The sequence below is a fragment of the Scyliorhinus torazame genome, chromosome 2, assembly GCF_047496885.1.
Source record: "Scyliorhinus torazame isolate Kashiwa2021f chromosome 2, sScyTor2.1, whole genome shotgun sequence".
NCBI classification, from domain to species: domain Eukaryota; kingdom Metazoa; phylum Chordata; class Chondrichthyes; order Carcharhiniformes; family Scyliorhinidae; genus Scyliorhinus; species Scyliorhinus torazame.
In genome coordinates this window covers 339,737,676-339,759,494 of record NC_092708.1, presented here as the reverse complement: position 1 = coordinate 339,759,494, position 21,819 = coordinate 339,737,676, and the positions used below count along the sequence as shown (strand labels likewise).

Below are 21,819 nucleotides of genomic sequence, written 5' to 3'. Positions count from 1 at the left end.
CCATATTGCACATAACACTCCTTATTCAAACCAGCACAAAAGTGATTATCAACAAATCTCCATTGCAATACTCTCCCCAAGGCTCCAGTGTGTTTAGTTCACATCCAGTCTATTTTCCCTGATGAAAGTCAATGCATCGTCCGGTGTTTCAAAGTAGAATTCCCGGTCCTCGTATGTGACCCACAGACGTGCTGGGTACAGCATCCCGAACTTCACCCCCTTCTTAAAGAGGGCTATATTTGCCTGATTAAACCCGGCTCGCCTCTTGGTCAACTCTGTGCCCAAGGTCTTGATAAATGCGCAGCTCACAATTCTCCCACCTGCTGCTCCGCTGTTTCTTGGCCCACCGCAGAATGTGTTCCGTGTCCGGGAACCGGTGCATACATACCACCTTTGCCCTCGGCAGCTTGTTCGCTCGGAGCTTCTTCGCGAGGGCTCTTTGCGTCTATCCGCTTCCAGGGGCTGAGGGAACGCCTCAGCCCCCATCAACTTCTCCAACATGTTCGTCACTTAGGCCCTCGCATCCGATCCCTCACTGCCCTCGGAGGCCGATGATTCTCAGGTTCTGCCTCCTGGACCTGTTCTCCAAGTCCTCCAGCTGCTCCTACATTCTTTGCTGGTGGTCATTCATCATCTCCACCTTGGTCTCTAACACGGTTATGTACTCCTCGTGCTCGGACACCTTTTTCTTCACCTCCTGGATCGCACGTCCGTAGATTTCTTGATTCTGCACCACCTAATCAATCGAAGCCTTGATCAGTGTGTCCTTCTTAAGCTTGGCGAAGCATTCTTCAAAATGCTTCACCAGCTGCTCCGTCGACCACTTTGTCATCTCCCCCGCGGCCCTGCTTCTCCGCCATGCTTACCCGCGTTGCCGGCTCTGCTCGCGTCTTTCTTGTAAAATTCTGTCTTCTCACACTGCCACTTCTGGACCAATTCTCCTTGCACTGGAGAGGGACTTCTCCTCACCCTCTCGCTTTCCACCGATTCATCCAATAAAATCCGGGGAAAAACGGGAGAAAAAGGTCCAAAAGTCCATCACAGGTGGGAGCTATCAAATGTGTGACCTACTCCACCACGGCCGCCACCAGAGGTCCATTTCTTTGCAAAGTTAATGAAAATGATGGATCCAAACCTAAACAGGATAAGCTATTTGTATGCAATGTAGAGAAATGCAACTTTTTTCCTGGAATGTGGGCATCGCTGGCTGGGCAGCATTAATTGCCCATTCCTAATTGCCCTGAACCAAGCGATTTGCTCAGCCATTTCAAAGGCATTTATGAGTCAACCACATGCCATTGGTCTGGCGTCACGTGTTGGTCGGATTAGGTAGGGATGGCAGATTTCCTTCCCTAAACAGACATGAGTGAACCAGATGGGTTTTACGACAATGGTTCAATGGCGATTAGACTTTTACTTCCAGATTTTGTGTGCAAAAGGATTTGAGCCCGGGTCCCCAGAGCATTATCCTAGGCCTCTGGATTACTAGGCTAGTGACAGTACCACTGCACCACAGCTCAAGAAAGAGAATAGGCAAGAAAATTAGACGATGACAAGAGCTGATGTGGTTCGCCTGCCACCTTACAAATGCCTGGGGAAGTATTCGTATGAACTATTCTTGGCCTCTCCCTTTCTGCATTTTTATATGTTGTCGCTTAGCACAGTACCTGTAGATATGGTGTTAATTTCCATAAGTATGCCAAATTCACCCTGCTCTGTCTCACTCAGGTTCCACGCAAGCTCTTGAGCAATAGAATTAGTTATTTATTTTAACAATCATGAACTTAAAGTTAGAGTCATGGATAGTACACTAACTGAAACATAAAAGTATGTAAATAATTAGATAACCAGACTGGTTCAATTACATCACAGTGATTCAGGTGTAACTGATTATAAATTTTCAGTTTAATTATAAGAATATAAATTGATGAAATTAATGTCGGATTACACTCTTTAAATGGCTAGATTAACAATATTAGATGACCAATCGATTAAATAGATTAAAGTCTAGGTGCTAGTAGCTAGCAATATTTCCAGAACATGTGTGACTTAGTCCTTATGAGTTGATGTAGATGACTTGGTTGCTCTGCCTTTCACTGGGAGGTGTTAGCCTTCTGAGACACAATGATGATGAACCGGTGCTATCCATTCCCGTTAGATTCCTTGCTTCCGAGTAAATTAATCTCCTGCACAGGCAGTTGTATCTAGACTAACTGCTGTAAATTTCCCATCCTTTGACCTCGGGAAAAACAGGTAGATCTAAATGACACTTGCAACTGGCTGGTAAAGCTGTACAATCTTAACTTCTGCAATCTCTTATCTCTCCCAAAGACGCAACACGGGGGCACATTGGTTAGCACTGCTGCCTCGCAATGCCAGGGACCCGGGTTCAATTCTTTGTGGAGTTTGTACGTCTCCCCATGTCTGCGTGGGTTTCTTCTGGGTGCTCTGGTTTCCTCCCACAGTCCAAAGATGTGCAGATTAGGTGGAGTGGCCATGATAAATTGCCCCTTAGTATCCGGGGATATGGCGGTGTGGACAGGCAGTGGATATGGGTGGAGTGCTCCTTCAAAAGGTCTGTGCATACTCAATGGGTGAATGGCCTCCTACCCTGTAGGGATTCTATGATTCCGTTCCTATTTTGCAGCAACACCCATCCACACATACCAGATAAAGTATGACGAAATGGGCAGAAAACGAAAGTGTCAGCTCCGGTGTCCAGAAGGCAATAAGATATAGGAGCAGAATTAGGCCATTTGACCCATCGAGTATGCTCCGCCTTTCTATCCTGGCTGATGTGTTCCTCATCCATATTCTCCTGCCTTGTCCCCATAACCCCTTATCTCCTTAATCCCTTATTAATCAAGAACACCAAATTTGTGCTTGAGGTGCTGTTGCCTACAGGGCTACAGACCAGAAGGTGGAATTGGACAGGATAGTTCTTATGGTCTAAGAAAGAACTATCCTAGTAGGCAATTTAGCCTCTCGAACCTGCTCCACCATTCAATACGATCATGGTTGATTACATCATTGCCTCATCTTTGCCTGTTCTCTGTAACCCTTCAATCCATTACTAATTTAAATTAAACACTATTGTGCACATCCATAATTTCCAAATATAATTCTCCAATTGTATTCACCAATCTGACAGATATATTGAAGAGCTCAATCCTTCTCATGTCAATCACCTCACATCGCCCTGTTGGCTCCCTTCAGATGAAATGCAGATTAATGTGGCACCTTCACCTAGACATACCAGATCGCTTGTTCACTCCTTGCTTCGGGCCATTGCTAAGAAACATCCTCCAATCTGTAATTAAGGTTTTAATTGTGTTGTGCATGAAATTGCTTTTCAACATACAAAGCTTCAACATCATAGTAAGATGCGATGTTGCCAATTCAATGAAGCAGCAAATAAATTGAACATTAGCTTTGCGAGGAACATTAGCTTTGCGAGTGGCCTTAACTTTGTTGGGGTAAGCACGCTGTTGTAAAGGCAGATTTGAAATCATTGATTCCTTGTGTTATCTAGAATCATGCTGTTGGGAAAGCAGACTGTGATTAGTGTTTACTTGTAGCATCTAAACATGCACTGTTGTGAAATAATTCTAATTAGGTTACCTTTTCAGTTTAAAAATCATCTTTCAGAGACTTTTTAAAAAACTTGTGCAAGTGGTGTGTAACTCATGTGTTAACGCCAGAATTCTTCATGGAGCTCTTTGTACTTTAAATCTGTAATTACATTGTTCCAATTAACCGTCTCCTAGACAACATTTTGAGGATTTGAAACTAGGCATTTCTATGGGTTGATATGTAGAGGCTTTACTTGTATTAACAACATTCTACAGTGCACTGTCTAGACATTATCTAAAATGTAAAGTGTTTTTGAGATGCCATTGGCAGATTTATGAAATGGTTTATGATGCAACAATTGCTCCTTGTTTGGGACTGGAGAGGTGCTTGTCCAAAAGACTAGGTATAAATTTATCCAGTTTTTGATTTTTCTAGACAATTTAACAATTTATGTTCATTTTTAGACCACAAAATGCCCAGGTTATTGTCATCCTTTTCATGGTCATAGAAAAAGAAATTCTCATTTAAATATCAGGAATTGACTTGAGTGGGATTGTCAACATCAGGGAACTTTAGAAGTAAGATTTATGATCATAAATAGGGAGATAGGGCGGCACGGTGGTGTAGTGGTTAGCACTGCTGCCAGACAACGCCAAAACCCGGGTTTGATCCCAGCCCTAGGTCACTGTCCGTGTGGAGTTTGCACGTTCTCCGTGTCTGCATGGGTCTCACCTCCACAATCCAGAGATGTGCAGGTTAGGTGGATTGGCCAAGCTAAGTTGTCCCTCAATTGGAATGTTTTTTTATATAAATAGAGAGACAGATTATAGATTTAAACAGATGTGTATTTATTGATTGTACATCAGAATATTTTTAAATCAAGCTGAACAAACCTTGCACCAAATGAGTGAAAATTGCTTAGATCAGTTTCTGGGATAGAAAACTAAAAGTAATCCTATAAAAATTATAACTTTTCATCTTTTTTATCTTTTGTTGTGTACAATGGGGAACACAACATCTGTTGTTGTGTACAATGGGGAACACAACATGTGACTGCAATACCTGCCTTTCAAAGGCCGTTTCATCAATAAGCCATATAAATCACCATCCTATGTTGTACGTAGAATCATACAGCACACTTACTCCACATATAAAAGCTGGAATTCTTCTACTAGTGATACCAGTGTTGGTGTGCAATATTCAGCATGTGACTAGGTTTTCAAATGGGTGGCGGTTCGCATTTTCTTCGCAGAATTTTCTACCATTAAAGCAGTTTATTAGTAAAAGTGGAACTTTCCTATTTATTTTGAGTCATTATTCCTCAGATATATCCTGGTTTTGCTACCTGTACATAAGTCCAAGTACTGGGGATTCTTTAATGTGACACTAGATTGAAAAAAATGATTAAATATTATCCTAGGAACAGAAAAAAAGAAAATAAATATGATTTGTATAAAGAATCTAATTCCTCTTCATTCGAAGGCCCCAACAGCCTGCATGTGCTTACAGCTAAGCAGAAGAGCCGCACTGTTAGTATTTTTCATTAAACTCTTGCTACTTGAATTCAGTCCACACTCTTTGTGTGACTATGGTGATTTGCTTGTGATTTGAAACCCCACAACTTCATTCCAGGATGTTTGTTTCCGGTTCACGTTTCAGATCTTTTCTGAACATGTGCTGATGCAGCAACTAGGCTATGCAATGCTGAGGATAGCACAAACAAGTTACCGAAAGACTAAATCGGACTCTTTTGTCAGCCCTTTGTATTCATTCTGACCCCACAATTTTATTTCACTCTGTTCAGATCACTGCTCATGTCAAAAGAGTGCTTACCAAAATATTTTCCATTCCGATTCTATTTTAACACCTGAAAGCCTTCTGAAGTCTTTCCTAACGTGGAAGTTGTCGCAAAATTGTTACATTTTACTTGGTAGTCTGTAATTGTGAAAGAAGGCTAACCAGCTCTGTTACCTAGATGTGTCTTCAGACCCACAGCAATGTGGGTTGACTCTTAATGCCCTTTCAGGCCACTCAGTTGTATCAAACCACCGCAGGAAAATCAAATAGGAATAAAACTAGATGAATAACTGGCATCAACTTGGGCTTAGAAACGACAAGAGGGATAACCCTGCTTGAACTCCCCCCTCTCCAATCTACCTGTCACAGGTGCAGCTGTCCATGACCATATTCGTAAGAGTGACCACTGCACAATCCTTGTAGCAATAAAGTCTCATCTTCATACTGAGAATACCCTCCATTATGTCAAGTGGCCAGACTACCATCATGCTAAATGGGTTAGATTCAAAACAGATCCAGCAGCTCAAAACTGGATGTCCATGAGGCACCGTGGGACATAAAATGAAGCAGAATTATATTCAACCAAATCTAACCTCATTACCATCAGGCTATAGGATCAATTTCAGTTCAATGACGAGTGCAGTAGACTGGTGAAGCTTAGAAACAGGATCAAATTAGCCCATAAGTTTCTGAGTTCTAGAGAATGCAACCCTAGTTTGTGCAATCTCTCTTTGTAATTTAACCCTTGAAATCCAGGGATCATTCTGGTAAGTCTATGTAACACTCTCTTCAAGCCACTACATCCTTAAGTTGTGGTGCCCTGGAACTGCTCAGTACTACAGGTAAAGTTTAACTAGGGCTTTAAATTGAAATATAACATCAACCTCCTTGTAGTCCAGTTCTCTAGATGTAAAGGCCACCATTCCTTTAGACATTCTAATTATTATCTATGTCTGTTTGGATAATTTAACAATGTGTTCCAAGACTCCCATATCTCTTTGGGCCTCCACTGCTACTGCTTCTAGCTTTTCACTATTTAGAAAATACTCTTCTTCTATCCTTTTTAGGTCCAAAGTGGATGATTTCGCATTTGCCTACGTGGAAATCTATTTAGAACATAAGAACTAGGAGTAGGCAAGCTGAAGGGAGAGAAAAGGGGGTGAATAACAGATGTCAGATTGATAAAACAAGATAAAGTCTGGCTGAATATAGAAAGTACGGATGAGAAGAGAAAAAGGAGGGACAGATACAGTGTGAGAAGAGACTGGCAGCTAACACACCAGGGGATTTAGAAATCTTGTAGAAGTATAGAACTGGGCAAAAGGTAATGAGTGCTGATTAGGAACCATAAAAAAGACCAGAATGGAGGCAGAGGGCATGTGTTGCCAAAATCGTAGTGAAAGAGAAGGTAGTTGAGGTACTGGGTGGACTAAAAATTGATTGAGGAGGTTAAAAATAAAAATGAAGACTCGCTTTTATATAGTGGCTTTTACAACCACTGGATGTCTCAAAGGGTACTTTACAACCAGTGAGGTATTTCTGAAATGTTGTCATTGTTGTAACCTAGGAAACACGGCAGCCAATTTTTGCACAACACACCCCTACAGTAGCAATTGTGATAATGGCCAGATTATAATCCGATTTTTGTGATGTTGATGAAGATAAACATTGGTTAGACGTTAACCAGAGTCTCTGTTTGCTACTCGGGTGTTTGTTTAAAAAAAAGAGCATGGAGTTCTGGTATCCAAGCTAACGTACCTCTCTAAACCTCCTAAAAACAGACAACTGGTCATTCATTTCATTTGCTGTTTCTGAGATCTTAACTGCCATGTTTCTGTGCATAACAAGTGACTGCACCTCAAATGTAATTCATTGTCTTTGAAATAATCGGACCATTCCGAGGACATGAATGGTGCTATAAGAATGCAAGTTCTCCTCTTTTTTTCCCTGCTGCATGGTGGCACAGTGGTTACCACTGCTGCTTCACGCACCAAGGACCCGGGTTCAATTTCGGCCTTGGGTGACTGTGTGGGGTTTGCACGTTCTCCCCGTGTCTGCGTGGGTTTCCTCTTGGTGCTCAGGTTTCTTCCACAGTTCAAAGATGTGCAGGTTAGGTTGATTTTTTTTTTTTAATTAAAAATGTTACAATACCCAATTATTTTTTTCCCAATTAAGGGGCAATTTAGCATGCCCAATCCACCTACCCTGTACATCTTTTTGGGTTGTGGGGGTGAGACCCACACATACACAGGGAGAATGTGCAAACTCCACATGGACAGTGACCCAGGTCCAGGATCGAAACCGGGTCCTCAGCGCCATGTGGCCACAGTGCTAACCACAGTGCCACCATGCCATCCTACAGGTTGGGTTGATTGACCATGCTAAATTGTCCCTTAGTGTGCAACGATTAGGTGGGGTTATGGGATTGCAGAGGGGGGGGTGAGGTAGAGTGAGGGTCGGTACAGACTTGATGGTCAAATGGCCTCCTGCACGATAGTGATTCTGTGATTCATTTTAAAATTTTATTTGTCTATTTGTCTAGCGCTGACATCAGTAAAGTTCAACGCCGATTGGCTAAAGGACAAGTCTAACATAGTTCTCACCTAATCTGGAGTTGGATTTAGTTTTCCCCACTAGTGCTATTGGAGTTGAAGCACTGGTGCCTTTACTTGAGCCACCTAGGCAGTTGAGAGCAGCTATTATACCAAAATGATATTACACTAACATTTGTTGATATTATCCATGCTGCTCTATAGCCAGGCACATGGACAGTTAACATTTCACATTTTGCCCATTAAAACACTCACCCAACAGAATTTGAATTAGAGTAGAGAGGGCAGGGAACTTGTATTTCTTAAATTGTAGCTAAACTGGAGAGTTTTAAGTATTGCTGATAAAAGTGGCGTGCTATTTAAGTTTTTGTCTTACACTCATCACGTTAGCTTGATAGAAATGACTAAACTAACAGGGAACAGCAATTTATACTGCATGAGAAGAGAGTGCTGATTGGTTGGCAAGTGGATCCTGATTGGCGGAGGTGATGCCATGGAGTATTTCATGTCGGGCTCACAGTGTGGCTCACTTACACATGCTAGAAGCTGCATGTATTCATGCACAGGGCCCTGTCCTTTGCAGACAGAGGGAACATGTTCACACTTTGCACCTTTTTCATCTAAACATAAAGCTTAGGGAACAGTCATTCCCTGGTTCATTCCTCAGGGTAATCCCTTCACCAATCTGTGACGACCTGCCCGATTTGAATTTGAACAAAGGTAAGCTGTTAACAGCTCTGTGCTACACTCTCTGGCAAATCCTCAACCAATCAGTGTTCACTTGCCAACCAGTTAGCGCACTCTGCTCATGCAGGATAAATTGTTATTCCCTGTTATAGTTTGGTAATTTCTTGCAAGCTATCCTAATAAGTGCAAGACAAAAAGCTTATGTATCTTTTTTTCCAACCATACTCAAGTTCTGCATTACTAGGCAACTCTGAGGAATTTTGTTATAAATGCACAAAAGGCATTGCCAATTCTCAACCACGTTTTGTATCTTTGCAGAAAAGCTTAGAGTTTAGTTAACTCTAATGATCATTCTGGAATAGTTCATAAATGTTGCAATAAGAGATGATCATATTTCTCTTCTCCTCAGTGTCCCCTCCCTGCTACTTCCCAGAGTTAGTTGGTTGGATACAGTCCTATGATACCTTACGCAAATATAAATTCTTCACATTCAAGTTTAGAAGAGTGAGTGATATTGGGTTTTTCTTCTGTAGAGGTATCATAATTCACCCTGTTCTTGTCCAGTATTCTACATATCTAACATAAATCATACACTATCTTTTTAAATAGTATTAAAAGAATCACCCTAGTACCTTATTGATCATTCAGTACAGATACTGTAGTCTGAATGGCTGCAGATCGCCTCTAATTCAATTGTTTCTGCCCCGTTTGGGACGCTACTGAATGATAATCCATGAGTAGCATGGAACCATTACATTTGTTCTATTTTTGAAACTGTAACCAACAAGAAATATGAATATTATGTCACTGATTTCAGTGTGTGGGAGCACAATAGGACAAGCAAGCATTTTGATTGCACACAAAGGTATTTACAGCTATACAAGAGTATTCTAATCAAAACTTATCAAGACTTGAGTGGCAAAGAATTGTCGGCGAATAATCTAAGGAAAGATATTTGGTGCCTTTAGTCAATGCAGGCTCCATTCTAGACACGGGGCTTGCACCTGATTGGCCAGAACTTGGGGATTGTACTGAAAATTACAGGCTAGGGCAAGCAGAAGCAGAAAGCTCTCGTGCAGGTTGGATTTCTTTCAGCGGATAGCATTTCAGTTAGTCTATTATACACAATAGTTCAGTATATTGACACGCACCCAATAAAACAAAAGCAGAGGAAGTTCTTGCATTTTGTTCATAAGTTATATCTGTTTTTGATCATACATTTGTATGCTACTTACATTATACTGTTTGAGCAAGATAGATTTTTTGAGCAAATATTTGTCTAGATTTAATAAATTAAAGTGAGCTACATGTAAACAATCAGTTGAGAATATACTGTTTGATTAATATATTAGACATAGATAATTATTCAGTGAATTAAACAGCAGGTTTGAATCACAAGAAATAATGTATGGACACCAGACAAATTACATGCATTATAGTCCCCCCCCCCCCCCTTCCCCCCACGTTGTTTATGGAATTCCAGCCACTAAAGTTGATCACGACTTGATGAAAACCATCGTGAACGCAGTCAACAACATAGATTGTAAATATTGTAGGGAAAAATTAATATCTGCCAGCTTTTCAATGATGCTACCAGATTTCTTCAGCAGGGAATCTTATTTTCCCCTACTTTAAGAGTGCATTTACAATGCAGTCAGCTTCCAGCTCTTTTTACACAACTTCACTCCTGTCTGGTAATTTCCTTGTCAAGAAAGGAGCTTGTTCATATCTTGCACATGGATATCTATGTACAGAATGCCACTTGAATGTTAAAAAGCAGGGAGAAGAGAAATTCCTGAAGAAGTGGAATTATATTTTTATCATCCATCATCATAGTCAGTAGCTCTGCTTTCGCTTTGCACAGCAATGTATTCTCATTTCACAAAAGATCCACTAGTGAGTGTGAATTTTAGATTCATCTGCAACTTGATGCAAAATAATGCATGTAGGAGTTCAGTTCCTGCCTGTCACACTTGAATGACTGTCGCACACTTTGATTTATTTCCTTTCTAAACAAATATGTAATTTAGGAAGTTTATTTCAGGAACAGAACTGCAACCTCTTAATTGATTTGACCGATCATTATCTTAAAAAAAAAACCCAGGCAGATTTCTCACTCCTGAAGAGCTAATTCTGAGTGAATGCACCTAGTTTTCACATCACTGCGCCTTTAAAAGTGCATAGATTCAGATTAGCTGAGTAAGACATAGCAACAGTATATCTGTGTGCATAAATATTTTGTATAAAAAAACATTAGGATTTTGATAATTTTAAGGTTTTGATATGTTTTCAACAAACTCTTCCATTTAAAGCCATTAGGAACACAACTGATCAACATTTATTCCAGTCCCAATGACCAGATGGTTTGGGCCATTGACAGTCGAGGAAATGTGCATGTACGAGTTGGAATAACAGACGCCATGCCTGTGGGCACTGATTGGGAACATGTGCCAGGTAAAAGTAGAAATCATTATGTGCGATGATTAACTTTTGTGCTTAATCATTTCACTATATTATATCTTTGCCAGCCATTGACAGGTAAGATTAACTGTCCTACAATTTCCTATCTTATTTTTCACTCCACTCTTTAAAGCTGAAGACATATTTGCTGTCCTCTGACACAATTTGCCTTTCTGCAGAATTTGTCAAACTACCATCCAGACCATCTGTTTCGTCCCAAGCTTCTCCTGAGTATTTGGAAGCAGTTCCAGCAACATTCAAGAAGCTCAACACTATCTAGGACAAAGCAGCCTACTTGGCTGGCACCACAACAAATACCTTATGCATGCACTCCCTCCAAACCAACGCACAGTTGCAGCAGTGGGTATCATCTACGAGATGCGCTGCAGCAGCTCACCAAGGCTTCTTCGGCAAACCTATGGTCTCTACTGCCTAGAAGACCAAGAGCAGCAGGTACTTCGGAACACCACCACCTGCAAGTTCTCCTCCTAGTTACATATCTTCCTGACTTGGAAATATATCACTGTCCTTTCATCAGTGCTGAGTTAAGATTCTCTAATAGCACTGGATGTACCAACATCACATGGAGTGTAGCACTTCAGGAACGCAGCTCGCCACCACCTTCTCGAGGGCAATTGGAGATGGACAATAAATTCAGACCTTGCCAGTGACACCCAGGTCCTGTAAAGAACAATTTTTAGAAACACCTCTGGTGATTCTGCAATGCTAATAACCATTGCTTCTCTGAAAACAGAGGCAACGTACTTCGTACTTGTGCCATTCCTTCATTCTCCGCTACATGCTTGCTTCATTAATGTGTTAACTCTTGGGTCTCTACTATAATATTGCTGCGAATGTGCAATTTTAAAAAATACACAGCTTTTTGTTGTACTTGCACGTTTTGCCAATTTTCTCTCATGGTTTATCTTGGCCTCTTTTGTAATTCCTTTTTGCTGCACTTCCTGTGTTCATTGAGTTTAATTTTCATTATCTGTCCTGTAAGGCCTAAATGCTCCTTTAATAATTGTTGTTCCTGTTCACACAAGACTCCAATTCTTCATATCCTTACTCTGAAATATATTTGCTTTGTACTCTCCATCTTAAAACAAGTATTTTCCATTGTTGATATGTGATTCTGTTTGGTGTCGTCCACCCCCCCCCCCCCCCCCCCCCATTTTCTGTTTAATATGGGCAGTCTCCTTTTTATCTCTTTTTTTTTTTCAATCTAACCCCTTGTGCTTCACTTTCTCTATTCTAGCACTAATCCTAATTATATTGTAATCACAGCTTCCCAGATGCCCCTGCTGCGAGATTGCCTGTGCTTTCTTACCAGAACTAGATTTTCTCATTCATTAAAACAGTGATTGAAAAATAATGTATACTGGTAATTGACCTTTTTAAGGAATTGATTTAAATACTGGGACGTCAACAAAGGAGTCATCTATTTCTTACATTTTACTGCTTTTTAGAGCTACTTTAATGTTCCACACTAACTTAATCATATTTACAGGTTTGCAGGCAAGTCAACTAACTGTGAGCTATAGAACAGTGTGGGTGCGTTGTTCTAATGGAGACATAGCACGTCGTTATGGAATAACAAACAAAAATCCTGCAGGCGACTATTGGAAAAAGATTCCTGGCAATGTGATTTGCTTAACAGGTAATTTGGTGGAAGATTCATGCGCACAAATTCATTACCCAGAGAACCCCCCCATTTAATATATACAACTCTCTATCCAATTTCCAGTAGAAGTTTAGAATGTTTATTAATTTCACAACTGTTCCCTAGGGCAGCACGGTAGCACAGTGGATAGCACTGTTGCTTCACAGCTCCAGGGTCCCAGGTTCGATTCTCCCTGTGTCTGCATAGATTTCCTCCGGTGCTCCGGTTTCCTCCCACAAGTTCCGAAAGACGTACTGTTAGGTAATTTGGACATTCTTAATTCTCCTTGTGTACCTGAACAAGTGGCGGAATATGGCCACAGTAATATCACAGTAACTTCATAGCAGGGTTAATGGTTTAGCACAGGGCTAACTAGCTGGCTTTTAAAGCAGGCCAACAGCACAGGTTCAATTCCCAAACCAGCCTCCCTGAACAGGCGCCGGAATGTGGTGACTAGGGGCTTTTCACAGTAACTTCATTTGAAGCCTACTTGTGACAAGCGATTTTCATTTCATTTCATTTTCATTTCATGTATGCCTAGAACATAGAACGATACAGCGCAGTACAGGCCCTTCGGCCCACGATGTTGCACCGAAACAAAAGCCATCTAACCTACACTATGCCATTATCATCCATATGCTTATCCAATAAACTTTTAAATGCCCTCAATGTTGGCGAGTTCACTACTGTTGCAGGTAGGGCATTCCACGGCCTCACCACTCTTTGCGTAAAGAACCTACCTCTGACTTCTGTCCTATATCTATTACCCCTCAGTTTAAAGCTATGTCCCCTCGTGCCAGCCATTTCCATCCGCGGGAGAAGGCTCTCACTGCCCACCCTATCTAACCCCCTGATCATTTTGTATGCCTCTATTAAGTCTCCTCTTAACCTTCTTCTCTCCAACGAAAACAACCTCAAGTCCATCAGCCTTTCCTCATAAGATTTTCCCTGCATACCAGGCAACATCCTGGTAAATCTCCTCTGCACCTGCTCCAAAGCCTCCACGTCCTTCCTATAATGCGGTGACCAGAACTGTACGCAATACTCCAAATGCGGCCGTACCAGAGTTTTGTACAGCTGCAACATGACCTCCTGACTCCGGAACTCAATCCCTCTACCAATAAAGGCCAACACTCCATAGGCCTTCTTCACAACCCTATCAACCTGGGTGGCAACTTTCAGGGATCTATGTACATGGACACCTAGATCCCTCTGCTCATCCACACTTCCAAGAACTTTACCATTAGCCAAATATTCCGCATTCCTATTATTCCTTCCAAAGTGAATCACCTCCTACTTCTCTACATTAAACTCCATTTGCCACCTCTCAGCCCAGCTCTGCAGCTTATCTATGTCCCTCTGTAACCTGCTACATCTTTCCACACTGTCGACAACACCACCGACTTTAGTGTCGTCTGCAAATGTACTCACCCACCCTTCTGCGCCTTCCTCTAGGTCATTGATAAAAATGACAAACAGCAACGGCCCCAGAACAGATCCTTGTGGTACTCCACTTGTAACTGAACTCCATTCTGAACATTTCCCATCAACCACCACCCTCTGTCTTCTTTCAGCTAGCCAATTTCTGATCCACATCTCTAAATCACCCTCAATCCCCAGCCTCCGTATTTTCTGCAATAGCCTACCATGGGGAACCCTATCAAACGCTTTACTGAAATCCATATACACCACATCAACTGCTCTACCCTCGTCTACCTGTTCAGTCACCTTCTCAAAGAACTCGATAAGGTTTGTGAGGCATGATCTACCCTTCGCAAAGCCATGCTGACTATCCCTGATCATATTATTCCTATCTAGATGATTATAAATCTTGTCTCTTATAATCCCCTCCAAGACTTTACCCACTACAGACATGAGGCTCACCGGTCTATAGTTGCCGGGGTTGTCTCTGCTCCCCTTTTTGAACAAAGGGACCACATTTGCTATCCTCCAGTCCTCTGGCACTATTCCTGTAGCCAATGATGACATAAAAAATCTTGTGACAATAAAAGATTATTATAAAAATGATGTTTGCAAGATTATGCTTCACATAAATAAACTGGTTATATCTGTTATAACAAAATCTAGATAATTGAAGTTGATTCTTTGAGACGGGAATGTGTTTGCTGGACCTAATGGTCTTTTCCTGTTTGTTGAAATATTTTCTGGGGGTTTTAACAATTAGGAGGGTAGTTACCTTAAAATTTGTTATCGAAAGTTATCAAATTTTGTGGAAGCTGTTCCCACACAAAGGCGAGTTGTATTGATGTAAAATGTAATCATTTTAACTAGACAGTAACAGAGTAACAATTGAGTATGCAATTTATTTTTATAGTACATTAATACATATGCACACAAACAGTGACAGATTGTTATAGTCGACAATTAAGTTCTGTTAAGAAGGGTGTTGATCTTAATTTCTGAAGAGGCATTAATGAGTGAGGAGAAAAAGCCAAGCACTTACAACGGTCTATGGGCATTTGAATGCCCACATTTAGTAAAGAACTATATACTTAATCAAAAATATTCTAAGCTTTTGTACGTTAAAAGTAAAAGTGATGGTTTCATTTAGCAATAAAAGTCATCAAGCTTTTTAAACATGCTTTTAGTTCCATTGGGTGATCTGAAGCATAGATTCAAAGGTTTCAATCAAAACTAGGCTCCTACCATTGAGGCAGTAAAAACAGCCTGCAATGACAGCATACTTCACCTTTGGTGACTACAGCATATTAGGCAATTTTACTTTCCCAGCTGATGGCCTGCAATGTAATTTCATAGTGTAAATTTGAACCACGTTCTTTTTCTTTCTATATCCAATTTTCCCTGCTGTGAAGTTACCAATAGTCTTCCAATATCAAATTTACCATCTTCATGCATCAGCTTGTATACTAATGTTCAGTTTTTCAGCTGTCACGGACAAAGATGACGTCACTGGTAACTAGCATCCAAACATCTGCACTCAGAAAAGCAGAAAATCATGTGAATGCAATTTATAATAGAAATCCAATTTTTATCATGCCAACCCTCTCCTGCTCCATTTCATTGGTAATGATAACTATTCCTGGAAACCCGTGACCTTGCTGACTGAAGTTTGATTAAATTTGCCAATGATTAGGGTTTGAAGCTTGCAACCACTTGGTTTGCATAACAAAGTACATCACCAAGGTTTGTTTATCTACTGACTTATCAGGGTTATAACTGTTGGCATTGACTGCTTGTTTAACTTTACAAAATTTTGTCTGACTGTGGTGAAGTAATTATTTGGTAATTGGATACACTTGCAAAGATATTTTCCAAACTAGAACTTTGGGATTTTTTTTTAAAGAGTGCACTATAAACAACTTTTACCACAATAGTATAATTGCAATGTTTAACCTTTTTAATGACATTTGCTGTTCCTACTTACTTCTATATAGTTACTCCTCAAGATGAACTGTGGGCCATAAGTACTGGAGGCTCCCTTCTTCAGCGGCTTACCAAGAATTTTAGTCACACTGATGCACTAATTAATCCTAACCGTATTGCCCTTCTGGGTCAATCTGAGGACTTTGATGATGAGTGGGAGATGATCTGAAAATCAGAGACAGTGCAACTTGCAGCATTAAAGGGCACTTAATCAAGCCATGAATATTACCTTTTCCTTTATTTTCTATAATTTGTTATTCCCAATAGGGTTAACTGTTGCATTCAGTTCAACATTTTGGACAAATTTCTTTGTGGTTTCAATATAAATGTTGTAATTAATGTATTTTCTTGTGGCTCTGCTAGTATTGGTATTCAGCCAGGTACATTATTCAGCAAAGCAGCTGAAGGGCTTGAAATGCTACCTTCTAATTGACAACTGTTGACCTAGTATGCTTTTACAACAGAGTACGACGTTTTGACTGGCTTTCTGCACCCAATCACTTATTAATCCAGTATCAACCTCTGGGTTGTTGCTTTCCTATTGATATTTGAGATACCCTATTATGTAAACATGACATTAGACGCACCAGGAACAACAAACTTGCACATCAAATAGCAATACGTACAGGAGATGGCACATTTTATTGATGCAAAAAATGATTTGCTTTTGTTCCTATTACCTCCCTACTGCTAGAATGAAAAGCGATCTTGAATAGGGTGATCGTGCCACTTACACACTTTGATAAATGATCAAGAGTGAATTTTTTTTGCAAAGCAGGAATTACTTTTGTCAGTGATATAACCTTCTCGATATGTAGTAAAGGCACTAGGTTGACTGAAAGCAAGTGAATTGTCCTGAACTAAGTCATCATATTCAATTTCAATTAAACCCGAGATTCAAACTAATTTCTGGGACTGAGAACGGCGCAATCTGCAACATAGAAATTACCCATCTACCATAAATTCACTTTAAGAAAAAACATTAATATTGTACAATAGTGCAAAATGATAATTTAGAACTTTTTTGTTTTAAGGTGCTTCTAACTGCTATTTATAGTCTAAAAATCTTAATTAATAGGAGTTGTAGCTGCTGAGCAGAACATTACTGAAAAGTCTGTCTATCTTAGTCTTAAAGTTTTATATAGATCAGACTTTGCTGTTAAATGATTATGCTATCTTCCAAAAAAGCCTTATTAAATACCTTGTTTACTGTAAATAGTATGTGCTCAACTGTGATAGTAATTTGAAGTTCAATTGCTTTTTTGCAATTGTTTTACTCCCTTTTAAAAACTGACATAACTTGGTTGCCAAGTTATAGCCATGTCATTAGCGATGCTTTTGTATGGATGAAATAACAATGTTTACACTTGCCATATATATTAAGCAGATTCTTGTGTTTAGATTTCATAGTTTGAGTACATTCTGAAAGTTTAGTCTGTTGCATTTTGCACTTTGAGCATTTCTAATGTGTATCTTGTGAAAATCAGATACTCCAAAACTTGTGGTAACCTACTTATTGCAAAGTGGCTTATTGTATTTATTGTACAGTATGCTATGTTCCTGTTAGGTTGAAATGATTATTTATTTTGATCCAGGAGTCCATGAATTACACTTAATTTTCTTCTGTGCAAACAACGGAAAAGACGAAATGTCAAAAGACAAAAATACTTCACCCAGTGGCAAGTCACACATCAACAAAAACTTTTTTTTAAAAAGCTAACTGCAGCTTTAACATTAATTTGGACATTTGAACATTAGTTCATTGTGAAACATAACTTTAATAACAAAGACCTTTAGTTGGTCTGCCTACCTAAATCCTTTAAACTACTAAGGGTTTTCATTGTGGCGTTGTAGCTATGTAGACATATATGGCAGAGTTCCAGGTAATTATCTGAAAAATTTAACTCTCAAAAGGTTGCTCTTTATGTTGATAGTTGATGCCATATTTGTTCTTTAGATTGACACAAGAAATGTCACTCGGAAGCCACTTCTCTAATCATTCAAGTTTACTTTGCAATCCAACAAATGGGATACTCGACAAAGACTTGAGTTTTAAAAAAAATAATAACTTGATAGAATGATCAGCGTGATTTAGATGGGGGAAATTTAAAATAAGATTGAAAAATGGAGAACTGGGTGATGCAGTGGATTGCCATACTGCCCAATTTCTGTGTTTGAATTCAGCACAATTAATGAAAGTTTGTATTCCATTAAATTAGCTTGCATAGTGACACCTTTGCTTGTGTTTACGGGTCTGCAGCAAAGAATCTGAGTATAGTGGAGAAAAAATAGGCAGAATCTCAAAAGGTGTCATATTTCTTGTAATAGAAATATTCGGATTGATCAAATACGAGGTGATCTGACATAATGATAGAATACTTGATCATGACGCCCAGGTGCTAAAAGTGGAAAATATTCCACTGCTCAGCGCTGTCTTATTAGACACAACAATAGAAGTGCAATATGAAATGAGAGATTTTGGACTGTGACATGCACCCACTCCAAATGAAATGGTGAAATTAATTATAAACTTCTGCCAGATTTCAACAAATTAGTTTACAAATGTAACTGACTAACTTGGTTAGACCAACAGAATTTATCATATCTTAAAATGAGAAGTTTTATTTGCCTTTTTAAAGTCAAGGTAATTTTCATTTTTTTTTTAAATCCTAGTAACTGTTACTCATTCAGTGTTTTAGATGTAGAATGTGAATTTAAAATGTTTAGTAAACATGCCTCTGTAGTACATTATGATTTGAATTCACAATGATTACTACATCCTGTGATGGATTGCATAATTGTTACCTCCTTTAATATTTTCAATGGAATGCATGCATATCTGTGACTTTGCAACTTTGACTTGATTGTGGCCTTTTTGATGTGACATTCAAACCTTTTGCAGTCTGGAGCACATGTAGATATTGACGTATGAGTCATAGATTAATTGCACAGTAAGTTGAAAAACTGTTGACTATGTCTATGAATTCACTGGGAAAATCTCCAGTGGTATTTAAACCATGTTGTATCCAGAAGAATTTTACATGCATGCTCCTGCATTGTATATTTAATTCTTATTCATGAATGGTTTCAAATTACACCTAACAACAAAACTTTAAAATGTTTATAATATTTTACATTGTATCAAAGTTGGTACTGTTGCTTAAACACTACCTGTACATGGTTGCAAACTCTTAGCAAAAATGAAATAAACATACTAAAAAATCTTTTCTACATGCACATTTATATGAAGTTTTTAAAATGACTTTTTTTTAAATCAGAATCGAATGTATAATCTCCAAAGCAGGCAATTGAAATTTTTGCAGGGCTTGGAGACTAATGAAATTGCATCCTGTCTCCAATCAAATCTACAAGGGGATTATTTTCGTACAGCTTCTTGGAACATGTTTCTGCAAGAGTTGCTTGACCTTTGTGTGCCTTTTATCAATATAATAACAAAATTGCTCTTAGTACAGTAGGATCAGTGGGTTTTGGTCTTTGTACTTTTCTCTTCACTGTTTTCTGCAATTAAGCTGAGAGAGAAAAGGGCCTCTATTGAGAGAGTTTATGGAATATTTAACCTCCCAGTGCAGAGCCTGTGTTTTATTTCTGTCTGTCCATGTGAAGCATTCATTGTTGTTCTGATGGATGTTATTTGTGCTGACTTCAATAAACAGGTTTGTGTCCCATGTCTAAAGTTTCAGGAATCCTTTTCCTGAATCACTCATGACCCTGAGCGGACAACACACTCGAATATAAGGACAGCCAACAACAATGCCTTTTCCTGATTCTGACACTTCTGCATTTCACCTTTTAGGAATTCAGTAGAAAATGTAATCTTTCTGGCAGAGATTTTGCCCCTTGCACGAATAAGACCTAAAAGCTTTTTTTCAAAAGGCAAAAAACTTGATAATGCTTCTTTTATCCCTCAAGTATGATGGGTGGTCCTCTCATTTTTGCAGCTCGAGACTGTTGGTCATTCATAGTCACCCTATCCTTCAGACAGCTGTAACTTACATAAACTTACAAATGATAGGTTGGCCTTCATAGCAAGAGGATTTGAGTATTGGAATATAAATGTTTTGCTGCAATTGTATAGGGCATTGGTAAGGCCACACCTGGAGTATTGTGTGCAGTTTTGGTCTCCTTATCTGAAGAAGGATGGAGGGAGTGCAGCGAAGGTTTACCAGGCTGATTTTCCGGGGTTGGCGGGACTCATATGAGGGGAAAGACAGTTAGGATTATATTCATTGGTGTTTAGAAGAGGGAGAGGGGTTCTCATAGAAACGTACAAAATTCTAACAGGATTAGACAGGGTAGATACTGAAGAATTTTCCCCATGGTGGGGAGTCCAGAATTAGGGGTCCTAGTTTGAGGACTGAGGTGAGGTGAGATGTCTTCACCCAAAGTGTGGTGAATCTGTGGAATTCACTACCACAATACAGTGATGCCAAAACGTTGTGTAATTTCAAGAAGAAATTCAATATAGCTCTTGGGGCTAAAGGGGGGGGGCGGGGGGGTAGGCGGGATCATGGTATTGAACTTGATCAGCCATGAACATAATGAATGGCAGAGCAGGCTCGAAGGGCCGAATGGCCTCCCCTGCCTCTCTTTTCTATGCCATCAGAAATGAATTCTTACTCCATATTCTGTTTAGTATTACTGTGATTATTAATTATATTGCAAATGTTCACCCCTCTGGATGGCCCATTGGGACCACTTGGGTGATTCTTTCTACCTCAATTAACATTACAAGAAACAGATTCTGGTGATAATTACATTGCTGTTTGTGGGAGTTTGGCTGAGCACAAAGTGGCTCATTTCAACAGTCAATGCACTACATTTGGACTTCATGGGTTGTAAAGTGCTTTGAGACATCCAATGGTTATGAAAACTGCTATGTAAATGCAAGTTTTTCTTTTAAGCATGGAACTGCTTTGTCTGCCTGACTTGTACATTTCATCTTCTTGAGATGCAATTTGCTCACGTGCGGCAAATTGCATCTCAAGAAGATGAAAATGAAATGAGGTTATGCCACAATACAATGTATACAGGGTTCCTGCACATTGTCATTGTGCCTTAACACTGGAGTGTAAATCCCTCTGTGAAACCTCATCATTGCATGTGACTGATACTGATGTACAATCAGTCTTGTTATTAGAAAACCAGACAAGAAACCCTAACAATCTCCCTGCTTGTAAACTGTGAGGAAAGGATACTTCACTCCAGGCACTCCAGGAGTGATTTCACTGACAAATGGGGAATCTTTTATAATAAAACATTATAAAACTTTATTAACACAGGAGTAACCACATTAACAACAGAAAATAGCTTTTCAAGTAACAGTTAATTCTTAAAATATCTCCAATTAAGCAAAACTCATTACAGATCAAAAGCCACTGGTAAATAAACTTAACAAACACAGGGGTACCTTTGTATGGAGCTTTCTTGAAAAGAATGCTTGGAGAGTGACCCTTTCAGGAACAGTCCTCTGTCTTTGTCAGACTAAAAACGCCTCGAACCAAAACTTGCTCCAGACTTGGCTGCTCCCATTAATTATATTATCTCTATCCCACTCCAATGTCCCATGACCGGCTTACCCAAGTCAACACCATCTCAAATTATCTACTCTCCAGGGAATCTCCAGCAATTATAACAAAGTTCCACGAGGCATCTCTTTGCAAA

At 39.6% G+C, this 21,819-nt stretch overlaps 1 protein-coding gene across 2 annotated transcripts in view; it reads left to right on the top strand.

Annotated features, from left to right (window-relative positions):
- The window catches only part of tecpr2 (tectonin beta-propeller repeat containing 2), a 123,034-nt gene extending 103,673 nt beyond the window's left edge, over window positions 1-19,361 (top strand). For both annotated transcript variants that reach the window (XM_072490436.1, XM_072490437.1), the window contains exons 18-20: window positions 10,922-11,063; window positions 12,580-12,729; window positions 16,149-19,361. In XM_072490436.1, the coding sequence (XP_072346537.1) occupies window positions 10,922-11,063; window positions 12,580-12,729; window positions 16,149-16,306 (450 nt within the window). In that variant the 3' untranslated portion in view covers window positions 16,307-19,361. The remainder of the gene's footprint in view (window positions 1-10,921; window positions 11,064-12,579; window positions 12,730-16,148) is intronic.
- Window positions 19,362-21,819: the final 2,458 nt, after the last annotated feature.